Raw genomic sequence first — 20,356 nt, 5'->3', positions numbered from 1 at the left:
TAGCTGATTTTGTGGCAGAACCTCTGACAATTATTTTCAACCTTACAGTCGAAAGCAAAGAAATTCCCTCCATTTGGAAATCAGCTTTTGTTCTCCCTTTATTAAAAGGAGGTGACCCAGCAATTTTAACTAATTATAGACCAATATCTAATCTATCAGTATTGTGGAAAATTCTTGAATCTCTTCTAAGTGAGCAATTAAAAGACTTTTTATTTTCCAATTCAATCTTCAATCTTCAATCTCAGTCAAAATATCAGTCAAGCTTTAGAAAAAAAACATAGCTCTGTTACAGCTGCTATGAAGGTGATAAATGATATTTGTGTTGCTCTTGACAAGAAACAATTTTGCACATCACTTTGTATTGATCTGTCAAAAGCATTTGATACTTTTGATCATGTTTTAAAGAGAAGACTTCTTCAGTCAGGACTGTCAGAGCAAGCAGATGATTGGTTCTCTAATTATCTGAGTAATAGAGCCCAGTGCATTAAATATGAAGGTCTACGTTCTGAATTGGCTACTGTCCACAAGGGGGTGCTACAGGGTTCTATATTAGGTCCCCTTCTATTCATTATTTATATCAATAATTTGGGACTCAATGTATCTGATGCAAATATACATTTTTATGCTGATGACACAGTTATTTACTGCTGTGGATCAACTCTTGATCAGGCCATTGAATCATTGCAGAAAGCCTTTGTTGCTGTCCAGCAACCTTTACTTCAGCTAAAATTAGTTCTCAATGCTGATAAAACCAAGCTTATGTTTTTTTCTAATTGCAAAAAGAGGCCTCATACAATCCCCACAGTGTCCACTCTTGAAGGACACAACATAGAGGTGGTTCATGAGTATAAATACCTTGGTGTATTGATTGATGACTCTCTTTCTTTCAAACCACACGTGGAGAATCTTGTCAAGAAACTGAGATTAAAATTGGGTTTTTATTTTCGAAACAAGCTGTGTTTTTCATTTGAAGTAAAGAAGCGACTTGTCGCTGCGACTTTCCTCTCTGTGTTGGATTATGGAGATCTGTTTTATGTGAATGCTTCAGCTCAATGTCTTCGAATTGTTGACACTGTTTATCATGCTTCGTTAAGGTTTATTACTAACTCTAAAGCAATGACACATCACTGTGAGTTGTATTCTCTAGTGGGATGGCCTGTCCTGGCCATTTGAAGGAGGACTCATTGGTACACTTTTATTTATAAGGCAATGCTGGGACCACTGCCGACCTACATATGTTCCTTACTGTCACAGAGAAGGGCTGATTCTTATTCTCTTCATTCTCAAGATCATGTGATCTGTTCCTTTTGCTCGCACTGAACTGGGCAAAAAGGCTTTTGTCCACTCTGCACCTTATGCATGGAACATGTTGCAGAAAGATTGGAACTTGACAGAATTGATTTCCTTGAATGCTTTTAAATCTAAACTGAGAGGTCTCGAGGCCGACTACATAACATGCACTTGTTTTTCATAATCTGTTTGTCTTTTCCTCTTATCTTGTCTTTTTAATTATGTAACTGTATTTTTTATTTGCTGCTGCTGCTTGGCCAGGACTCCTTTGAAAAATAGGTTTTTAATCTCAATGGGACCTTCCTGGTTAAATAAAGGTTGAATAAAATAAAATAAAAAATTATAGTAACATAGAAAAGCAACACAAATGTAGAAATATTAGGCATAAACATACAATACACAGCACGCAGCTACAGGAGTTGGTATACACACTGTACTGTTTCCCAACCCAGAAAAAAAACAAAAAAACAATGGTTGTATGAGAAGATTTTGAATAGCCCTTTCAAGTCATCTCTATATTTGTATAAGTCGGATGTATGGTAGACATGGAGAACTTTAATTTATTATCAGAATTGGATTTCAAAAAACAGATTAATTTTCTTAAGTTAAAGATAAGCTCGGTAACAAGAGACATACTTCCTGCTAATCGCCATAGCTAAAATGCTGGTTTAGAATGTATTATACCCTACTTAAAGACTAATGATGCTGCTATGGGAAAATATAGCCTGTAAGATGATTCCCTTCTTAACTCAACTGAAATATCTTGGGCAGTCTGAAGTCCTCTTAAAATGCTACTTTAAGGTAAAATAGTTCCCAGAAGGTAGACAACAGCCTTATCTTTTTCACTCTGATGCCTTTCCAGGGACAATGTTATGAGCCGGGATCCAAACTGTAAAGAAAATATCACAATACGAAATGCAAATATACGGCAGAATGAATGAAATGATATGAGGAGTGATTCCATGCGACAGGTGGGTCTGGCTATAAGAACCTCAGGACCGCAGCCATGTGTATGTGAGCTGCTGTAATTGCTTTGTGCCAACGGGGCGCCCTCCTGTTTTCTATGAGCCTATGTTTATCCACATTTAGTGAATGTAAAGTGGAAATGGTCAATAGAGTTTTCATATTTTGTATTATGTCTTTTGAAAATGGTTTGACTATTAATATTCTGAGTATATAATTACTAGCACAAAAGCGTTGTAAACAAACCATACTCCACAGTGACAGTGACAAACTTTTCCATTTAAATAGTTGTGAACCATATTTTTGAAAATCCGAAGTACTTGAGATACTTGTAAAGAGTAGACATTAGATCAGGCAATGTCTCAGAGGGGAAACTAAATTATTACATTAAAAGTGGTCAGAATAAGCCAACATTTTCTTCTTACATATCTTACAATGCAGTATTTCTTCCAAGCAATCGTTTCGTGATCATGCATTTCTGGTAAAGACCCATGTATCGCTGGCCTCTTGCCATTGAAAAGCATCATTAGCCACACTACTCTCAACAGAGGGCTTATATATCCTTTACACTGTGATAAAACTCCCGTGTGAGCCCCCCAGGACTAATCCTCACTGCCTATAGTACAGGATATTCTGCTGTAGTAGTTACATCAACGTCAGCATTTTACTTTAAGTTAACAGAATGAGTGTCTTAGAGGGCAACGATTTGGTATTCTTGTCTATTTTGTTTGTTTTTATGAGGAAAATGCTTGATTAATATTGATTCATATTTTCTTTTACAGTATATTTTAAAGTCAGATGTAGTTTGAATTCATTAGGCCATTATCGTCGCTAATGAACCCAGTAGCGGTAAATAATAGCTCGAACATATGCAAATGTTTATTCCATCAAATATTGCAAATCCAACCTTGCCCTTTATAGCTCAGGTCAATCAAATGCAAATAATGATCTTTAGAATGAATAAAACAGCTAATGCCGTATAGCAAGCTCTGGAATTGTAATTAGTCATCCTCAAACTATCCACTCTTATTTAAAAAAAAAAAAAAAAAAATCCAGCTGAAACATTTTTTCTTCAGTTTTTGTGAAGTTGAGGTTCAAGTTTATTTGTTATGTGTAAGTCTGAGGTACCATGAGCAACAAAAGGGGTTTTGTTGACTAAAACTAACTTAAAACTAAAAAGTATTCAGTTCAGACTAAAACTATAACTCAAATTATAGCTTTTCTGTGTAATTTAAACAAATGAACAAGCAGAGACCAGACAAAGCTTGCTCTAAACAATCAACCGTTGTACAAACTTTTCTGTTTCAAACTTGTAGAATCACATCACATGCTTTGATGAAAAACTTGCAAAGAAAAACAGTTCTAAACTCGGAGGTCTTACCAAAAGTGATGTCCACTGGTGCTCATTATGAACACACACAACGGTGGCTGCACGAGCGTGTCTTAAAAACAGCAAAAAAAATGAAAATTGAGACGTGCCATTTTAGTGCGTGAAAGGATACAATTATGCTCCACTGTAAGCCACAAAGAGCCATCATCACAGCATTATGTTCCACATGAATAGCGCAGCGTAATTGCAAAGGAGAGTTGACTTTACAATGACGCCTCCGTGCTTAAGACTGCAGCTTAATTAAAAATGCAACATCGGCCACAATTACTCTCATTTATCACTGGCTCGCATGTTATTAGTGTATGACTTTCTATGAGTTAAAGATGTAAAAACTGTAGCCATCAAGACTGAGAGGAAGTGCTTGTTTTCCAGCCACATGCTACATTATAATGAAACATGAGTTAAAGGAGAATTAGACACAGTTCAATTAGTACGTCTCAACTTTGCAGTCTGTTGTATGCAGCGCTTTCTGAATGTGAAGTGAGCCGTAGGTTTAGTTGTATGATGGTTGTATAGTAACTTTTTTTGGAATAAGCTAATTGCAAAATATTTATACCATAGACTGTATAAAGAAGTGGACTATAAGGGAATGTGGCGTCACCCATAACATTCGGCTCCCGTCAAATGAAGCTCATCGAGACTAGCAGGCGCTTGATTTTTCATAAATATTCATGTCTTGATTTATGGATAGAACAACACCAGGATCATGTAGAGTGGGTTAAAACAAACATTTTAAGACTAAACAATCTATGAAGTAAAATTATATGCAAAGTAGTCATACTTCTATTCAAGCCCAGTTAACTGTTGTATCGCAGAACCAGGAAGTACGAGCACATAAGTCCTGTGCTCAGGTCTCTGCACTGGCTCCTGTAGCTCAAAGAATAGACTTTAAAGCAGCTCTGCTTGTGTACAAGTCTCTCCATGGCCTAGTACCAAAGTACATCTCCAACATGTTAGTGCCATATGAACCATCTGAGGACTTCAGGGGCCGGCCTCCTCCTGGTGCCCAGAGTCAGGACTAACCATGGAGAATCAGGGTTTCAGTTTTATGCAGCTAAAACCTGGAACAATCTTCCTGAAGATGTGAGACATGCCTCTACTTTGACAATGTTTAAATCCAGGCTGAAAACAGTTCTGTTTATCTGTGCATATGACTGAAAGGTTTTTATTCTACACTCTTCTGTTTTAATGTTAATTTTATGATGATTATTTGTCATTATCCATAATTTGATTTGTGTGATTTTAATGTCTTTATTATTCTGTAAAGCACTTTGAATTACTTTGTGTACTATACAAATAAACCTGAGCTGAGTGCTTGCATCAGCACTTTTATTAAAAAATGAAAGTAAACATGAAAAGCTTAAAAAAATATGAAATTTATTATGATATAGGCTTTGTGATTGACAAATTGTTGTATTTTGACATTTCAAAATACTTGCTTAAAAGTACACTATGTAACTTTTCTGGTAAAGGGTCCACCACCTGTTTGTAGAATATTATTGCTTTACCCGGAAATTGGCTCCACAGATCTGACCTTACAGCCTTACCGCTGACCTAGTGGCATCATGTACTTATCTCCATAGAGGTATGCCATACTGTGGGACATTCTAGTTTAAGCAATAACAGGAAGCCAAGCAGATAGTGGATCCTCAAGTGCCACAAAGTAATAATAATAAAAAGGAAAGTTGAAGATATAAACACAACTTCAGCTTTTAAGTCACAAACTCTGCAGGAGGGAGCCATTTTTAGAGAGGGAAAAAGTTCAGGCCGTATTTAAAGGATCTAAAGCTCCGTGCATTTGGTTGGAAAGAAGGCGTTGGGCACTCGCTGTGAGGCACCTGGGACTCAGAAGGAGAGATTTAGAGTGAGAGGCGACGTAACACATACAGTACTCAGGAAAATGAAAGGTTAAAGGATTACAAGGAAATGCCATGAGATTTATCATATATGAGACATGAGATATTATTAGAATCAACTTGGAAAAAATATTACAAGAACCACTTTTCTGCACAATTTGGTATATCCTTGAGGAAATGTTGTTGCCACTAATTTGTTTTTTGGCTTGTTTGTTTGTGAATTAAAGTGTGACTAAACAACTGAAACGCGATCACAACCCCATTTCAACTAGAGCTGGTAAACTAGTCAGTGCCTGTGGACTAAAATACAACAGTCAGATTTACTGAAAGTTTGCACAAAAATTACCAAATGAAAAAAAAAAAAAAAAAAAAAAAACAACAACAAAATGTATTATAGCCACAAAGGATTAAGAATTAAAGAACATGTATGCATTCGTCTCGCTTTAATTTGGCTTTAATTTAGCTTTACAAACACCACCTCCATTTCCAATAGACTGTTAAGGTGTTGGAGCTCCCTCTGCTGTCAGGAAAGGGAATGAACACATTGAAATAAACAATAGAAGTTCTTATTCCCCGTGAATGATATGATAATAGAGCCATGCATTTGTTGTGGATACTGTTTGACCTTAGATGAGTCTACTGATGGTTTATGGTCTTAAAAACAGTGCAGGTGAAATCTGGAGTTTTATCTATAATACAACTAAATGGGCAAAATGCAAACAAGGTATGAGTATAAGGTATTGATGCTCAGTGCAAAACTTCAGGTATGTTTTTAATGAGGGGACAACAACATAAAAATCACTTGCGCATAATGTGTGTCCATTTTAGAGTATGACAGAGTGCAATTTTGGAATGGGTCTTAAAATTGTGCAATGCAGCTTTATAAAAACTTGAAAATCCCTTCTTCAAGCCAAGGTTAGAGCGCTACCACTTTTGCATTGTGTGATAAACCCAACTTTCCCCATGACAATATTGCCTTGCCTAACTAAGCAAGTGATAAGCGTTAACTGCTGAGTAGCTCATGTTTGGCCATAATCGAGTGAGCTGTAATTCACAGGCAACATGCAAACCACCACAGAGATTGCCTTATTAATCTTAATGTGTGCGTTGTCAACTGGAGATTAATAAATTGCCCGACTCTTTCTAAACTTGTGAAGCATGAAATGACACTGTTTTCCATGTAGCTGAAATGAAGTCACTTGTACAAACTGAGCGTACTGTCTTTCATAAACACGCTATCTGTCACTAGAGTTAGAAGGATTACGGCTAATTTGATTTATGGGAACAACATTTTGGGAATGGAAAACTTTTCATATTTGCTTGGTCGGAATGCAAAATGTTTTGGGTGTGACCCTGGTGGGCAACAGAAAAAGGACATTTTATATTCAGGCTCCATACTCCGATTCAAGGTCCAGTTGTCCAGTTGCACCACACTTAAAACATGAACTTCCAAGTTTTTATGCACAAGAGGTGACCTTGACCTGGCCATGTCTTTCATATTTTTGGAGATTTGCCACTTACAAGGCCAGATGTGGTTGTTTTTGCAAAGTAGAATGCAGAGCAGGGACATTATTATTGTTTGGTTGTGTTGCTGTTTAGCCTGCAGCAGTTTATGAACAAGTTTTAAAGAGGAGAGTTGGGCAAAGTGAAACTAGAGGGACATAAGACATTTTATTTTATTTTTGGTTTGAAACTTTATAATGACCTGTGGATGTTTTATCACCAAATACAACCATACTCTGACAATGCAATATGATTTAAAAGAATCCTTTAATAGTGTTGGTATACCCAAAGAGTACTCACCCGAAGTTCAGACTTTGTCCATTGCCAGAGGGAAGAACAATAGTTAGGGCTGAATAATGAATACACCTAGTGTAGTGACCTATGCATGAACAAAAACTTTCACTCATAATGAACACATTTTATTGTATTATTCAAGTTTAGTAACTACCTAAACCACATTGTGTAACTTCTTTGCCAATAAGTAGATTAAAATACATTTTTAAATTTTTGTTGTGTTTTTTTTTTTTATATATATATATACTTGGGCTTGACTGGGCTTGCCTCTCCACAAATGTTTCCGAGGAAAATTTGTTCCTTTGGCTATAATCTTCGCCACAGTATGGCATAAAACATACCCATCTCCATGGGTAATGTTTTGAAGCATGGTTTTCTATTTCCATGGAATCATGCAGGTGATGTGCCACTTCCACCTCCAACGATTTGCGTCACTGTAAAACTTACAACTAACAAACTAGCATGCTAATACACACTTCCTAATTATCAGACAATAAAACTCTTTACAATGAGATGCTGTAAGCAGTACATTATTATATTTATTCTGACTTCAAGAGCTGCTTATACTAAATATTTGTACTGGGACATGAGACATTCTGCTCAAATACTGGGTTTTAAGGCTAATTATTATACAGCCTAGTGACAGGGAGAAGGGTAACACTTTATACTAACTATGATTTTCTTCAGATTCAGACTTAGTAAGTACTTCATTAATATCCTAACCCTAACCCCTTAATTAAGTTACTAAGCCTGAGTCATTTTAATAAACCCTCTGTTGATTTTTATTCCAGTTTTTTTTAAGCTACTGGTTCGTAGTATTTACAGTAGGTCCAATCTAGCACATGCTCTCTGTAGGCCATTATGTCCAGCTGACCTGTGCTGTGTAGATCAATGTATGTATGACAGAGTAGGTGGCCCTCCCACTGCAAAGGCCATGTTCCCCTGTCACTAACACTATCAGGCTGCATTAATTGTTTGTGCCCCTCACGAAACCACATTCAGTGAGATTCAGGTGGGATTTATGTATGGGCGGCCCTGTACATCACCTCTGTGTGCGTACGCCTGTAGTGATGCTGACCTCCGGAGACAGACAGCCTGTGAACACAATCCAATATGCTGCTCCATAATGAAAGCTTTCAAGAGGGATCGCTGCACTGCTTAGCGGCTTTGTACAGTCCACTCAGTCAGAGGCTGCCAACTCGCATGGGCTTATGGGGTACAACACTCACAACCGACACACTCACACAACACTACAAAAACATACAGAAAAACAAACTGTGTATAAGGCAGTGCTAAGGCTGGATACGGTTTCATTTAATCATTGTATAGCAGGGATGGTAAAAAACAAAACATGTTGCCTCAGATACAGACACATGCTGGGCACTTTTCCCCACTCATTTCTCCTATTGGTCAGTTGTGTTCAGGCTCTCAGGGAGTCACAAGTAGAGTTGATTAGTCATTTTCAGTTATGCGAACAGTAATAAAATCAAAATTGTAGACTGGGTTGTAAGATATCACAGCCCCCTGCAGTACTTCTATGGATGCATTTACTTTTTTACTTTTTAAACTGAAGCTTTTTCTTCAGAACACTACTACTACTACTCAGATGTCGACTACTTTACACTATACTGTATGTGTCTATCTCCTGTGTTAGGAAGCACATCTTTGCATTTACATCCCTAGAAAATGTATATTATTTTACTCAAAGCTAAACCAAACCTGTTCATTCTTACTGCAGCATGTAGGTGCAGTAAAGATTGATGTGCTGTCAAATAAAGGGCTCAGTTTATTTGCAGAGAGGTGCCATTCAATAATTCCCCCAAAGACATCTCACATCATTTACATTCAAACACTGATCATCGCTCATATCACATAAAAATCCATACACCTCCTCAATCAGGCTGAGGTGAGAGGGAGACGGAGCAGAGAGGGGGGCAGTGACAGATTGATCTGATCAGACTTCATTACCGTCTTAAGGCAAGTGCTTTTGACTTTGCATGGGGCAAAGGCTGGAGCGATGCTGATCTCTTTATTGAATTTCCTATGATAATGGCGCCAAATGTCGTCGGCAGAAAAAGAGATGCATCTATCACGCACCGTCGAGTGTCACGAGTAATGACAGTTTATTATCGGGCTGCTGCACCATTCTTCTCAAAGTGGACAAGTTTGTGCAAGCGTGAGTGGCTTTTAATATCACTCAACCAGGAGAGAGATGGAGGAGAGGGAGTGGTACTGAGCTCAGGTATTGGTGTGTATTTTGGCCACAAGAGCAACACCCATTTTCTTTTATTTGTATTATTTGACTTTTTACATGCCTCTTCTTTACTAACCTCCTCATCAAAAGTGGCTGTTGGACATGTTTTGGGTACATCTGATTTTATTCATGGTCAGTTTGTTCATTTTAACTTTTTTCTGTACAAACCTGGGGCCCAATCTCATATTAAATGTATTAAATTCTACCCTCAAGAGTGCGCTCACGGCCCTACTTAGGGCCCTGGCCTTAAGGTTAAGCATCACAGGAGTCATGGAGATAAGGTAAAAGTGATATGCAATACTGAGATGGTAGCTTTATAAAAACCTTCATGGCAGGGCTTTACACTGTAACAACTGATCAATCACTAAAGCCTGATTCATTCACTCCCCACACAGGGTGGTAAACTACTTCTACAGCCACAGTTGCACTGTAAAGGCCTCCTCAGCTCCTCCAACAACCACCATACCACATTTAATTCATAGAAAAGGAGGGTGAAGTGTCTTGCCCAAGGACATAACAACACAATGCACCAGTCCGAACAGGGATCGAACCAACTTTCAGGTGGGTGGGCAAACGTACAAACTACTGAGCCATAGTACCCCATGTCTGTGTTCTTTTATTTACTTTCTGCCTCAGCTTCATACTGTCTAAATTCTGTTGAACAAGGTTTAGCACACGCGTAGATCACTCTCTGAGCCGCGGGTATTTTTGAGCTACATGTACAAACAGTAGCCTGGAGGCACCATGCTGACAATACAGGCTCCACGCTATCCCATGAGCCCTACAGAGCTGCTTAGTAACAGACTGACATTTGAAGTGAGGACCCTGGCTGCTACGGGGGCTCCGATTCAAGTCCTGGTACAACTGGATCTCAGTTAGTGGCAGATGAAGGCAGATGGCCACAGTGAGGCTGATCTTAATCAAAAAGGCACACTGAATGATTTATCTGGGAGCAGCGCTGCACATATTTACACTTTGAAGTTGGTTGAGAACAAAGACAGTCCACTGCTTTCACGACTTTGACTAAACCAATGAAACTCAAGAGGCGTGTTAAATATTGACTGATCTTTATTCATATTGAGTTAAAAATATATTTTGACAGATTTATGTAACAAAACAGAGGGAATACGTATTTCAGTGTAGTAGCTCAGGGAGGGAAAGTAGTGGAGTCCAGTGAAATCGGGTTAACACTCTAGAAAATGCAATGTCCGTGAGTCCATACAGAATATTTTTTTTAATATTATTTCAATTGAAGACACACATTTCAATGGATGCAATGACTTCTGATATACAGTAGTCAAAACATGAATGTAACCAATGTGTTTCAATGCAAAATATGTAACAGAAGTTGACTGGCAAACACACTGAGAACTAGTTCAATGTAGCTTCTTCTTAGCAGCTTTTGTGAAATCAAGTGCAAAGAAATTCAGTCATGAAATTTACAGTGCGTGAACCATGATAGCATTCCACATTGGTGCATTACTCATGCCAGATATTCCACATGGTTCATAAAAAGATTGAATCAAATTACAACTTTTGATAGATAATCGTAAAAGTAAGGATAAAGCTAACCAAACTTTCACTTTTAGTCACTGCAAAACCCTCCAAACAGTACTGAATCCCTTATTGTATTGCTACACTAGTTCATCCGTATAGCCCATAGACTGTATATATAAATGGACATAGCTAACCTGCTAGCTGCCTCATTCCAAATAAGAAGTGAGCATGGGGACAAGCTTTGGCGCCATTGATTCTGGCTCCAATTCACTTTCTATTGAAAAGCTGTCGCCTTTCTCTCCGTAATTGCTGCTGTCAGACTCGTCATTTTGGTCTTAAAATATTCATATTAACTCGCTCTACATGATCCTGGTATTTTTATTTAGCAATTGTGTCTGTAAATCATGATATGAACATTAATAACAGACCAACCAGGCTCCTTCTTTCCCCAAGGTCACTCCTGTTAGCGTTAGCAACAGGTTTGATTGACAGCGTTGCTAAGCGCCCACTCCCTTCTAAACCAGCGATGCGGGTGGAGAGGGGGCGTTACCTTCAACAACCTCGCTCGGTTGCTTTGATTTCAAATATAGAACTCAGCTCCAAATTTGCCGCTACAACTGCTAACCTCGATGAGCTTCATTTGGACAGAGCTGAGCGCTATGGGTGACATCACATACGCTTAATCCACTTCTTTATACAGTCTATGGTAAAGCTCCCAACAAGACAAGCTTAAATGTGCAGCAAGTAATCATACAGAGGACAGTGCAAATAAATGGTAGAAGCAGACATATAGGTCCTGTAGAAAAAAAAAGAAAAAAGAAAAAAGTGACAATGTTGGGTTGATAGTGGCATGATAAGAAAAGTAATACACGTTAGTATTGCAATAGCCATTTAGGAGTGTACAAAATCTTTTAAAAAATCTCATAGGGTGGATAATACAGAGGGTGAAGATAAGAAGAGAAAGCATCTGTGGACAAAATAAAGTACAGGTTGAAACAAAATGCACAAAGTAGCTAGAAAAACACAACTGCACCTTCACAAAAGAGGAAGTAATGAATTGGGTGTGTGCTAGGAGACCCTGCAAGTGTCAAAAGGTCAAAGATCACTTCTCAAATAACATTTACAGAATATATATAATATTTACTGTATAAATTTATATACATACAGAAAAGGTCTTCCTCAAAGAATAAAACAAAGAACAATATAGCCATAAATCTGCAATGATTTAAAGGAAAAACAATCAAAGAGAGCTAAGAAGTAACAGAACTGTCCTATTTACAGATGAACCTGCCACCATTTGCCACCATTATAAAAATACTATCCCATTTTAGGCATTTGAATTGTATTATTAAACTATGCAGAGCCGTTATTGAAACACTTGCTTCCAGTGTTAGCTCAGAAATCTTTTTCATTGTAAACTGTGCTTAATCAACCTCTAACATGGCACAGTAGAGAATACACATGAGATTGAATGAAAACAATTAGCGTTTACAATGGCCAAATGAGAATGATAGCTGCTTTGTAAAATATTGTAAGCTTTTATTAACTATAATGCAGAATAGCTATAGTCATTTCTCAATAACAATCGGTTAGAAAAATGCATTGTATGGAAATTGCTGAAACAAATACACATTATAAATAATTTTCAGCAGGATCCCTGGTGGTCCCTGTTTACGAACACAAAATGCGTCTAGGAGAGGAAGAAGGACGGCCATTTTAAAGTGTTTGTTGACATTCATTATATCGTTCATAACACACATATTTTGTCTGTCTACTTGCCTACTAAAACAGGAAAACATCACATGACAAAACCCTTCTTGATAAGTTGTGATAATGTATATTGCAACAGTGTTCTGACCTTTAAATGGCAAACCTGTTATGCCTCGAATGCAAACGCTAAGACCAAAATGTTCTCAAAGTCGTGCTTCATGAATATGCTAATCTCGGATAAACCCAAAAGTTATTATATTTGCCTATCTTCCTACACGTACCATATGGGTGTAACACGGAGATTTGGAAAAGCAGGTAGAATAAGCTTTATGGTATAGGTTCAATATTTGCAAAGACAACAAGTATCCATGGTTACTCCAGATACTTGACAAGAAAAATGCATAAGAAATACTGTGACCAACTACAAAGAGGTAATCTGCAGCTCAATTTTGCCAAAGAAATGCATTTTTATATTCTTGGACCGCTGATCATAATTCTTCCCAGCCAGATTGCGTGGTTATTTTTTGCAATTTTGACTTTGAGAGCTGCCAAAATCCTGGTTTGCTACATAGACTATTCTTCCATCACATTTGAAGAGAAAAATGGCAATCAAGCCTGTGCTGCTTTCCCTGTTACAGTGCATTTACTCTCTCTCCCCTCGTGAGCTGTTGTAACATTGATGCATGGCTCTGGTAACATGTGTGGAATGCTAATATGTTAGCGTTAAGCACTGTGCAGGATTAAAACGCACTGTGCGGTCGCTGGGGGGTTCCTCAAGCGGGTGCGCAGGGGAAAGATGGCGGCTAACGTGATTTCCCCATAGAACTACAAAGGGAAAGTGGGTGTATTAGCATTGAAAAAGCTAAAAGCCCCTTGTGATGTTGGCTGGATATGGTTTGCTCCTCAGTAAAATTCAGTTTATTTTTTCATACAAATGCATTATGGGTAGTTTGTGGGACTATCATGGCTTTAAATACGTGATGGGACAGGCATATGCAATGACTATAGTTTTGGTAAAAATATGCAGTACAACTTGTTCAATGTAAAAGTGATACTGCATTTGGTCAGGCTACTTCAAAATAATATGACTCAAGTATTATCTGGTGGTTCAAAGGAGAGACCACAATAATGAGAAAATCTAAATCACTCATAAAACTACTCAAAGAAGTACAGTCTACTTTAAAAGTTACTCAAGTAAACACACTTAAGTAAATGAGTACTTCCCACTTCTGTTAACATATGACAAAGTAATTACTATACATTTCAAGTACTCGTTGACATTCATTTAGTCTTAGGAGCCAAGTTGACCTGTTAGGATAACACATTTTGAAGGGCGATATATTGCTGACGTAAATATAGACGATAAACCATCATATTGAAACTAAACCATAAAGTAGAACTATCCCCCAAAAATAACCTTAAATGTACAAAATTGTAAAAAAGACAGAATACAACACTTAAGTAGTTAGTTTGTATCTATAATGTGTCATAGACGTTCATAAAACTCAATAGCTTAAGTCTTATCATAATATAGAAAAATAACCAAAAGTTCCCACTTGTACAAAGATAAGTCGATATAGTATTTTTCGTGACAGGCCTAGAGCCAAGCAAAATCCCTCAAATAGTTTAGTTTTGGATGTTTGCCAATTTGAATAGCAAGTAGCGTACCACATTACTACGTGTGTTACAGAATCCTACCCAAACTACTACTACTATTATCTTAGCTACTGCAGAATTTGACCATTCAAGTCTTTAAGTCTTTAAGTCTTTAACGTTGTTTCTAGCTTCACATTTCATTGTCTCCTAAATTTCCCGGCGCTTATCTTATTCACACTTTATGTTTTACTGCTCAAGCTGTAGCCAGTCGGGTCTCAGCTGGAGCTCAAGTGGGTGATAATTATTTCCCATAAAACCAGAGGAGAAAGCACTGCACCAGGGAACATCTGCGCTCTGGACCCAAACACTAACACTGCTATTCTCAATGCAATTCAACAACAGGCATGTACGGACCCAGGCTGACAACTCCAAGCCCACCTGAGGCACGCCACACTACCGCCCTCAGATTGTAAAAAAGAAAGATATAATTCCTAACAACATATTACAACCCTGAATGCTAGTGCAACCAAAAAGTCCAAAAATGTTATGCAAATTAAAACTTTTTATTTAATTCATGTGGCATCGATGGAAACGTGTGACATTCTCGAAATACGTGGGATAAGGATGGCAGTGCAAGACAACCAAAAGATCGAGTAGAAAATTGTATACTGTGTGGTAAGTGCTAGCATAACATCAATATTTGGCTTTGTGTGTTCTTGCAGGGATTTGGCATCAAGACCATTTATCCAGGCTTGGGAGAGTCAGACTAAATTGGCTTTTTCCCTACTGAATAATCACTGTATATTATGAACTTAAAAGCTGATGTAAAATTCTTGAGGATTTCATTAAAACAAATTTTTACTATAGTCGTTAGCACGCTTTTTGAGGCTTTTAGCACCATTCCCAAATCTAAACAATGTGTTGAAATGCTTTGTTGAGTTGATGAATGGAAAACAATATGGAGGAGGGCTTAACTGACAGCTTTTGGAGTAGACTATATTAATAAATGAACAACTTTTGTATCTTGGTCTTTATATGTAGTTTTTGAAAGCAGCTTTGGACCATGCGCGATAATGGCATGTAATGAGCCTATTTACAACACTTACTTGGAGTAGTGTCCCTTTTTTAGCTTGGCGTGTGCTCTTGATTATTCCAGTCCAGTGTTAGACAAGGTAACATGGTGAACGCATTGATCCCTGATGCCTAAAAACAACATAAACAGTCTGTTCCAATGGTGAATCCCTTTAGTCCTAGTATGTGGTCTGTTTGTGGTGAATGGCTGGATCCTGTGCTCAGACAAAGATGGCACACTAAAAGGCATAAGGTCTGTGTTATTTGAAGCCCAAACTGGAGGAGATTTTGCTGCAGGAACAGAGCAGCGGAGAGCTTTCAGAAAACCTGTTGTGACATTTACTTTCCCACTGACCCCCTCACAGCGATGGACCGTTCTGCCATCATCCACACACTGTCTCCAGCCAAGGTCAGAGCAACCTCTCCTCCAGAAGAGAATTCATAGAGCAGCAGCAGCAGCCTTATCTGGCAGTGTGTATGTATGTGCAAATTAATGTATGGTTATTGTTAGAGCTGGCGGTATGTTAACATGTGTGATATGTGCTGAGCTTGATAAATGCATTACTGGAGCGGTAACACGGAAAAGTCAAAGATGTGTTCAGGGGAAGCATGCAGAACACATATGCTTCATAAGCAGGTTTGCTGGTGAGACACAAAGCGATGTGCAAATGAACCACGTACAAGCGCATATTGCTATATGGGCAGATCATGTCTGGTGAGTTAAATGTGCTAAAAAAGGAACAAAATGGTTTGAATAAAATGTCATTCACAGTATGTGTACAGTAACCAAACAAGGTCATGCACTGGCCTCCCAGTGCACATCCTCCTATAAACCCTTATGGTGTGTTCATGTGGACACATACAGCACATGACCAGAGCACACTGCTTAGAGAAGTCTTCTGTGAGCTATTTCATGAAATGGTTCCATGGAGTCTGTGTCAAAAGACTGTTAGAAATCGTTATTCAAATTCTGTTGAAAAAGCCAGAACTTCAAATGGAAATCAAAGAGTTGTGATCAGACATTACACAAGTGTTCAGCGGGTGAGTTCTCCCATGTTCAGAGTTTGTGGAAATGAGTGGACAGTCTGAGCCAGTCACCTCCAGCCTGTGTGTGCTACAGTGGGACTACACCACAGTGTTCCTCTGTCTGTAAGGGGGCGGGGGCAGCACATTGCCCGCCTTCATGGCTGCCTCCGAGAGGTACTCCTGGTTCTCTGCCACCGCGGGGCGGATGCGTCCATTCTGTCGGTAAAAGAAGCGCGTGCTGCAGTCCTGCAGGTACTCAGGGTTATGCACTGAGGATTTGGGGGGGAGGCTGTGCTGCCAGTATTCGGGATTGTCAAAAGTAGCCTTCTTGGCTTTTTTATCAAACATGATGGTGCTGGTGGTGCCTGAGTGCAGAGTGTGTCCTGAATGGGCAGGATGCAGCGTGTGGGAGGGATAGGAGGAGTGGGGCAGGTGACCGGGGGGCAGTACGTATCCACTGGATGACACCGTGTGACTGGACGTGGACGGGACCACTGTTTGAGAAACAGTTTTTGGAGCAGATGCTCCTGCCATAGAGATGCCCCCTGCCAGGCCGTTCTTGTCCCCAGGGTTCAGAAAGGTGTTCAGATACAGGGGCTCGTTCACATACTCCTCCTCTGTGGTGGGGGGCTGGCTCTTTGGGACAGTTCCTCCAACCACACCCACCATGTGCAGCGTGTGGCAGCCCGCACCATCCATCACAGCGTGGGCCTCTCCGTTCCTCCGACGAGTCACAAAAGGGTTTTCCTCCACAGGGTTCACATAGTCTGAAAGACAGAAAACAGAGAGAGCTAACATTGTTACTTACTAACCATAGATGTTTTTATGAGGATATACTTCGAATGCATCTGCTATTGCACACCTGTGCTGTTCTTGTCTCTCGCTGCAGCGTGCTCCTTCTCTGCTTTGGCGACTCGTTCTGCTAAAAGAACCGTGGGGTCGGCACTGTAGCGCTGTGCACTGCCATCATCCCCTTCACATACAGTAGATGTTTTTTTTTTTTCACTTTCAGGTTTAAAATAACTTTCAGTACATTTCAGTACAGATGTGTCCCATTAACATACCTGGAGCCGCAGAGCAAGCAGTCAGCATGCTGGCCCTAGGAGAGGCCTGTTTCCTCAGCGTCCCATTACAGCGGGGGTCATCCTGGCTCCGGCTGAAGCCCCCCTGCACCACTGAGCCCAGCTCCTGCCCCGGCACACCGCCCCCAGCAGAGGGCGCTCCAGGCACCACTCTGGGCAAAGAGGCCAGCATGCCCTCCATACTGAAGCTGGGGTCCTGGTATGCAAACTGGCCCTAAGGGCACAGAGTCAAGACAAAGTCATGATCAGACCATTACTATTAAAGCAGTCATTGTGTAGTCATGGCAGTGGCCCATGAGGGATTTCCTCTCAGTCACGCAGTTCACTCAAGATTTCTCCCCATAGCCTCCGCTTTTCTAACAAGGTTTCATTGTATTACTCTATTCACAGTTTATGACACTTAATTTTTATTTATTCTTCACCCTGGTTTCTCTTTTTAGCTTTTGCGGTCCAAAAAGTCTGTGGGATTGACAGACGTTTTGAAACTAGGAACTAGTTTGAATATTCCATCCCAAAAGAGAAGAATCAAGCTGGTTAGTGGTGTTATTTATCTGCTCTATTCAAATACAGCAGGCAGGGGAGACGCATAGCAGTAGCAAACAATGTTGTGACAGCATGACTGCCAAGGACGATTTAATTAAAAGAGTTTTAATTAAAAGACTTCGCGTGGCAGTGGTCTTTGAGCGCCAGTATCAGCCTGGGCCTGCTGTGTGCATTTGTGCTTTTGCTTCGAACTCGAAAGTGTTTGAAGAAGCCGGCTGGGCGCTTCATTCCACTGCCTCTCTTTTATTTATCCACAGAGGTGTGTTTTCACTTGTACACTGGCCCATGCAGTGCCGGCCGTCCTGTGGTCATACTAATCAAACAAACAGTCATTGTTATTTCAGGAAGGGGCTGCTGTCAGGATGGCACTGTGGTTCACAGACAGTCTACCAGGTACCAGACCCTCCCGTGTCCACAGATATTTTTACAAAATATATGTTATTTTTCAAAAAACACATGCACAAGTCCTCCACTATAACTCATACTGGGCATTCCTTCCACAAACCTTTGACTTATTAGCTATTTGCCATCTAGTATTAAGTAACACCAACATTTTGAACTATTAAATTGACTTTTTAAATTAACTTTTTTTTTTCTCCTTTGATCACAGTTTCTATTTTTCTTACTAAGATGAATTACTTATTTACTAAGATTATTTTTATGTACATAAACAACACATACTTTAATCAGTGATATTTAAAAACTAGTCTGATATTTTTATATGTTTACTCCAGGTTCAAACCATTTGCTTTTGCAGATAGAGGATTGGCTGTAGAGGTTTTGATTAAAATACCCCAAATTATATATTCTATATTCTGTACATTACTCTTGTGTGTGGTTGGTTTGATTACAGGTGTTTGTGCCATTGTTTCTACTCTTCTATCACCTGATACTTTTCCCCACCTATCCCTGCCTGCTTACCTGCATCCATTCAACCTGGAAGGAAAACAAATGTTAAAACAATGTTTTAACATTTTACAAAAGTGTAAAATGCTAACACAAAATGTGTTGAAAGAGAAAAACACGGGAGGATTTTGGAAGAGAAAATGTAGGAGCTACTTAGTTTTGTGTGAGATTTAGATCCAAAGAAAAACATTTGAAGTATCCTGGCTGGAAAAGCTCACAATTGTAAAAAGGCAATTACCAGGGTTTTACACAGATGAAGAGCACAAAAACAGTATGTGCACAGACGGGTTAAGAACTGAAGTTGTAAGCATTCTTAGATCTCAATCTTTTTTTCCCTTGAAGACTGGAGCTGTGGCACATGCAGAGCAAACTCATTGGTACATCACTTAAGAGCAGATCTCTATGATGACTATGACTGCATCGACTTAGATCATCCCACTCCCATCATGCCTCAGTGCACCCTACCCGCTGAGCCTCTCTCATACAAACTCTAATAGAAACAAAAAAGTGATCAAGAGTCAAAACTACAAGGAATAAAAAAGTATATAGCCAAAAATGCTATGCTAAATAGTGATCCTCTTTGGGAAGTTGGTTTGGTGCAAAAAAAAAGTTAATATCATGTCTGCAGGGCACAAGTCAGCAAAAGTACAGATGGAGAGAATTGGAGTTGCAAAGGAAGTTATATATATGTATGTATGTATATATATATATATATATATATATATATATATATATATATATATATATATATATATATATATATATATATATATATATATATATATTGTACATGCACACACACACACACACACGCACACACACACACACACATATATGAAATATATATATGGTTCTGTGAATCTCAAATTAAACAAAGAACAAATGGTCTCCAACCATTTACCCCCTTACACAAAATGACAAAAAGAACTGAGGAGATCTATTTCTGAAGGCTATATATGGTTGACTATGACCCTTGGGTGGGGTGGAGTAAGTTGCGCATAACATATAAACCACTATGAGTTATGTCATGGTGGTCAGGCATGATACATTTTGGAAATGACTGCCATAAAACAATTTTGGACCAAACATACAATCGGACAGTGCTTATTATGAAGACTTGGAGAGGTCTCTTGTAAAGAGCATGTCCTGCCAGTGACTGAATGTCACCCACCTTGCTGGGGTCCATGCGGGAGCGGGGCGGGTAGGCCAGAGGGGGGTATCCATGTGGGAGCAGGTACTCTTCAGCGTCCATCAGCTCCTCCAGCTCCTCCTCCTCCAACAGATTCTGGAACAACTTACTATCTGTGGGACCGGGCAGCTTCATCCGGTCGTCGCCCTGGAGACAGTGGGCCAGGGGTGGTTCAGTATGTATTAA

General features: G+C 39.3%; 1 protein-coding gene across 1 annotated transcript in view; it reads right to left on the bottom strand.

The window, feature by feature from the left end:
* Positions 1–10,600: 10,600 nt before the first annotated feature.
* Positions 10,601–20,356, bottom strand: part of LOC117389172 (receptor tyrosine-protein kinase erbB-4) — a 336,244-nt gene continuing 326,488 nt past the window's right edge. Inside the window, exons 25-28 of the mRNA XM_033986791.2 lie at positions 20,153–20,317; positions 17,515–17,746; positions 17,313–17,423; positions 10,601–17,217 (exon numbers count right to left, since the gene is read on the bottom strand). Of these exons, the coding sequence (XP_033842682.1) occupies positions 16,550–17,217; positions 17,313–17,423; positions 17,515–17,746; positions 20,153–20,317 (1,176 nt within the window). The 3' untranslated portion in view covers positions 10,601–16,549. The remainder of the gene's footprint in view (positions 17,218–17,312; positions 17,424–17,514; positions 17,747–20,152; positions 20,318–20,356) is intronic.

Source organism: Periophthalmus magnuspinnatus, chromosome 21 (genome assembly GCF_009829125.3).
Source record: "Periophthalmus magnuspinnatus isolate fPerMag1 chromosome 21, fPerMag1.2.pri, whole genome shotgun sequence".
Classification (NCBI taxonomy): Eukaryota; Metazoa; Chordata; class Actinopteri; order Gobiiformes; family Gobiidae; genus Periophthalmus; species Periophthalmus magnuspinnatus.
This window is presented reverse-complemented; position numbering and strand designations above follow the sequence as displayed.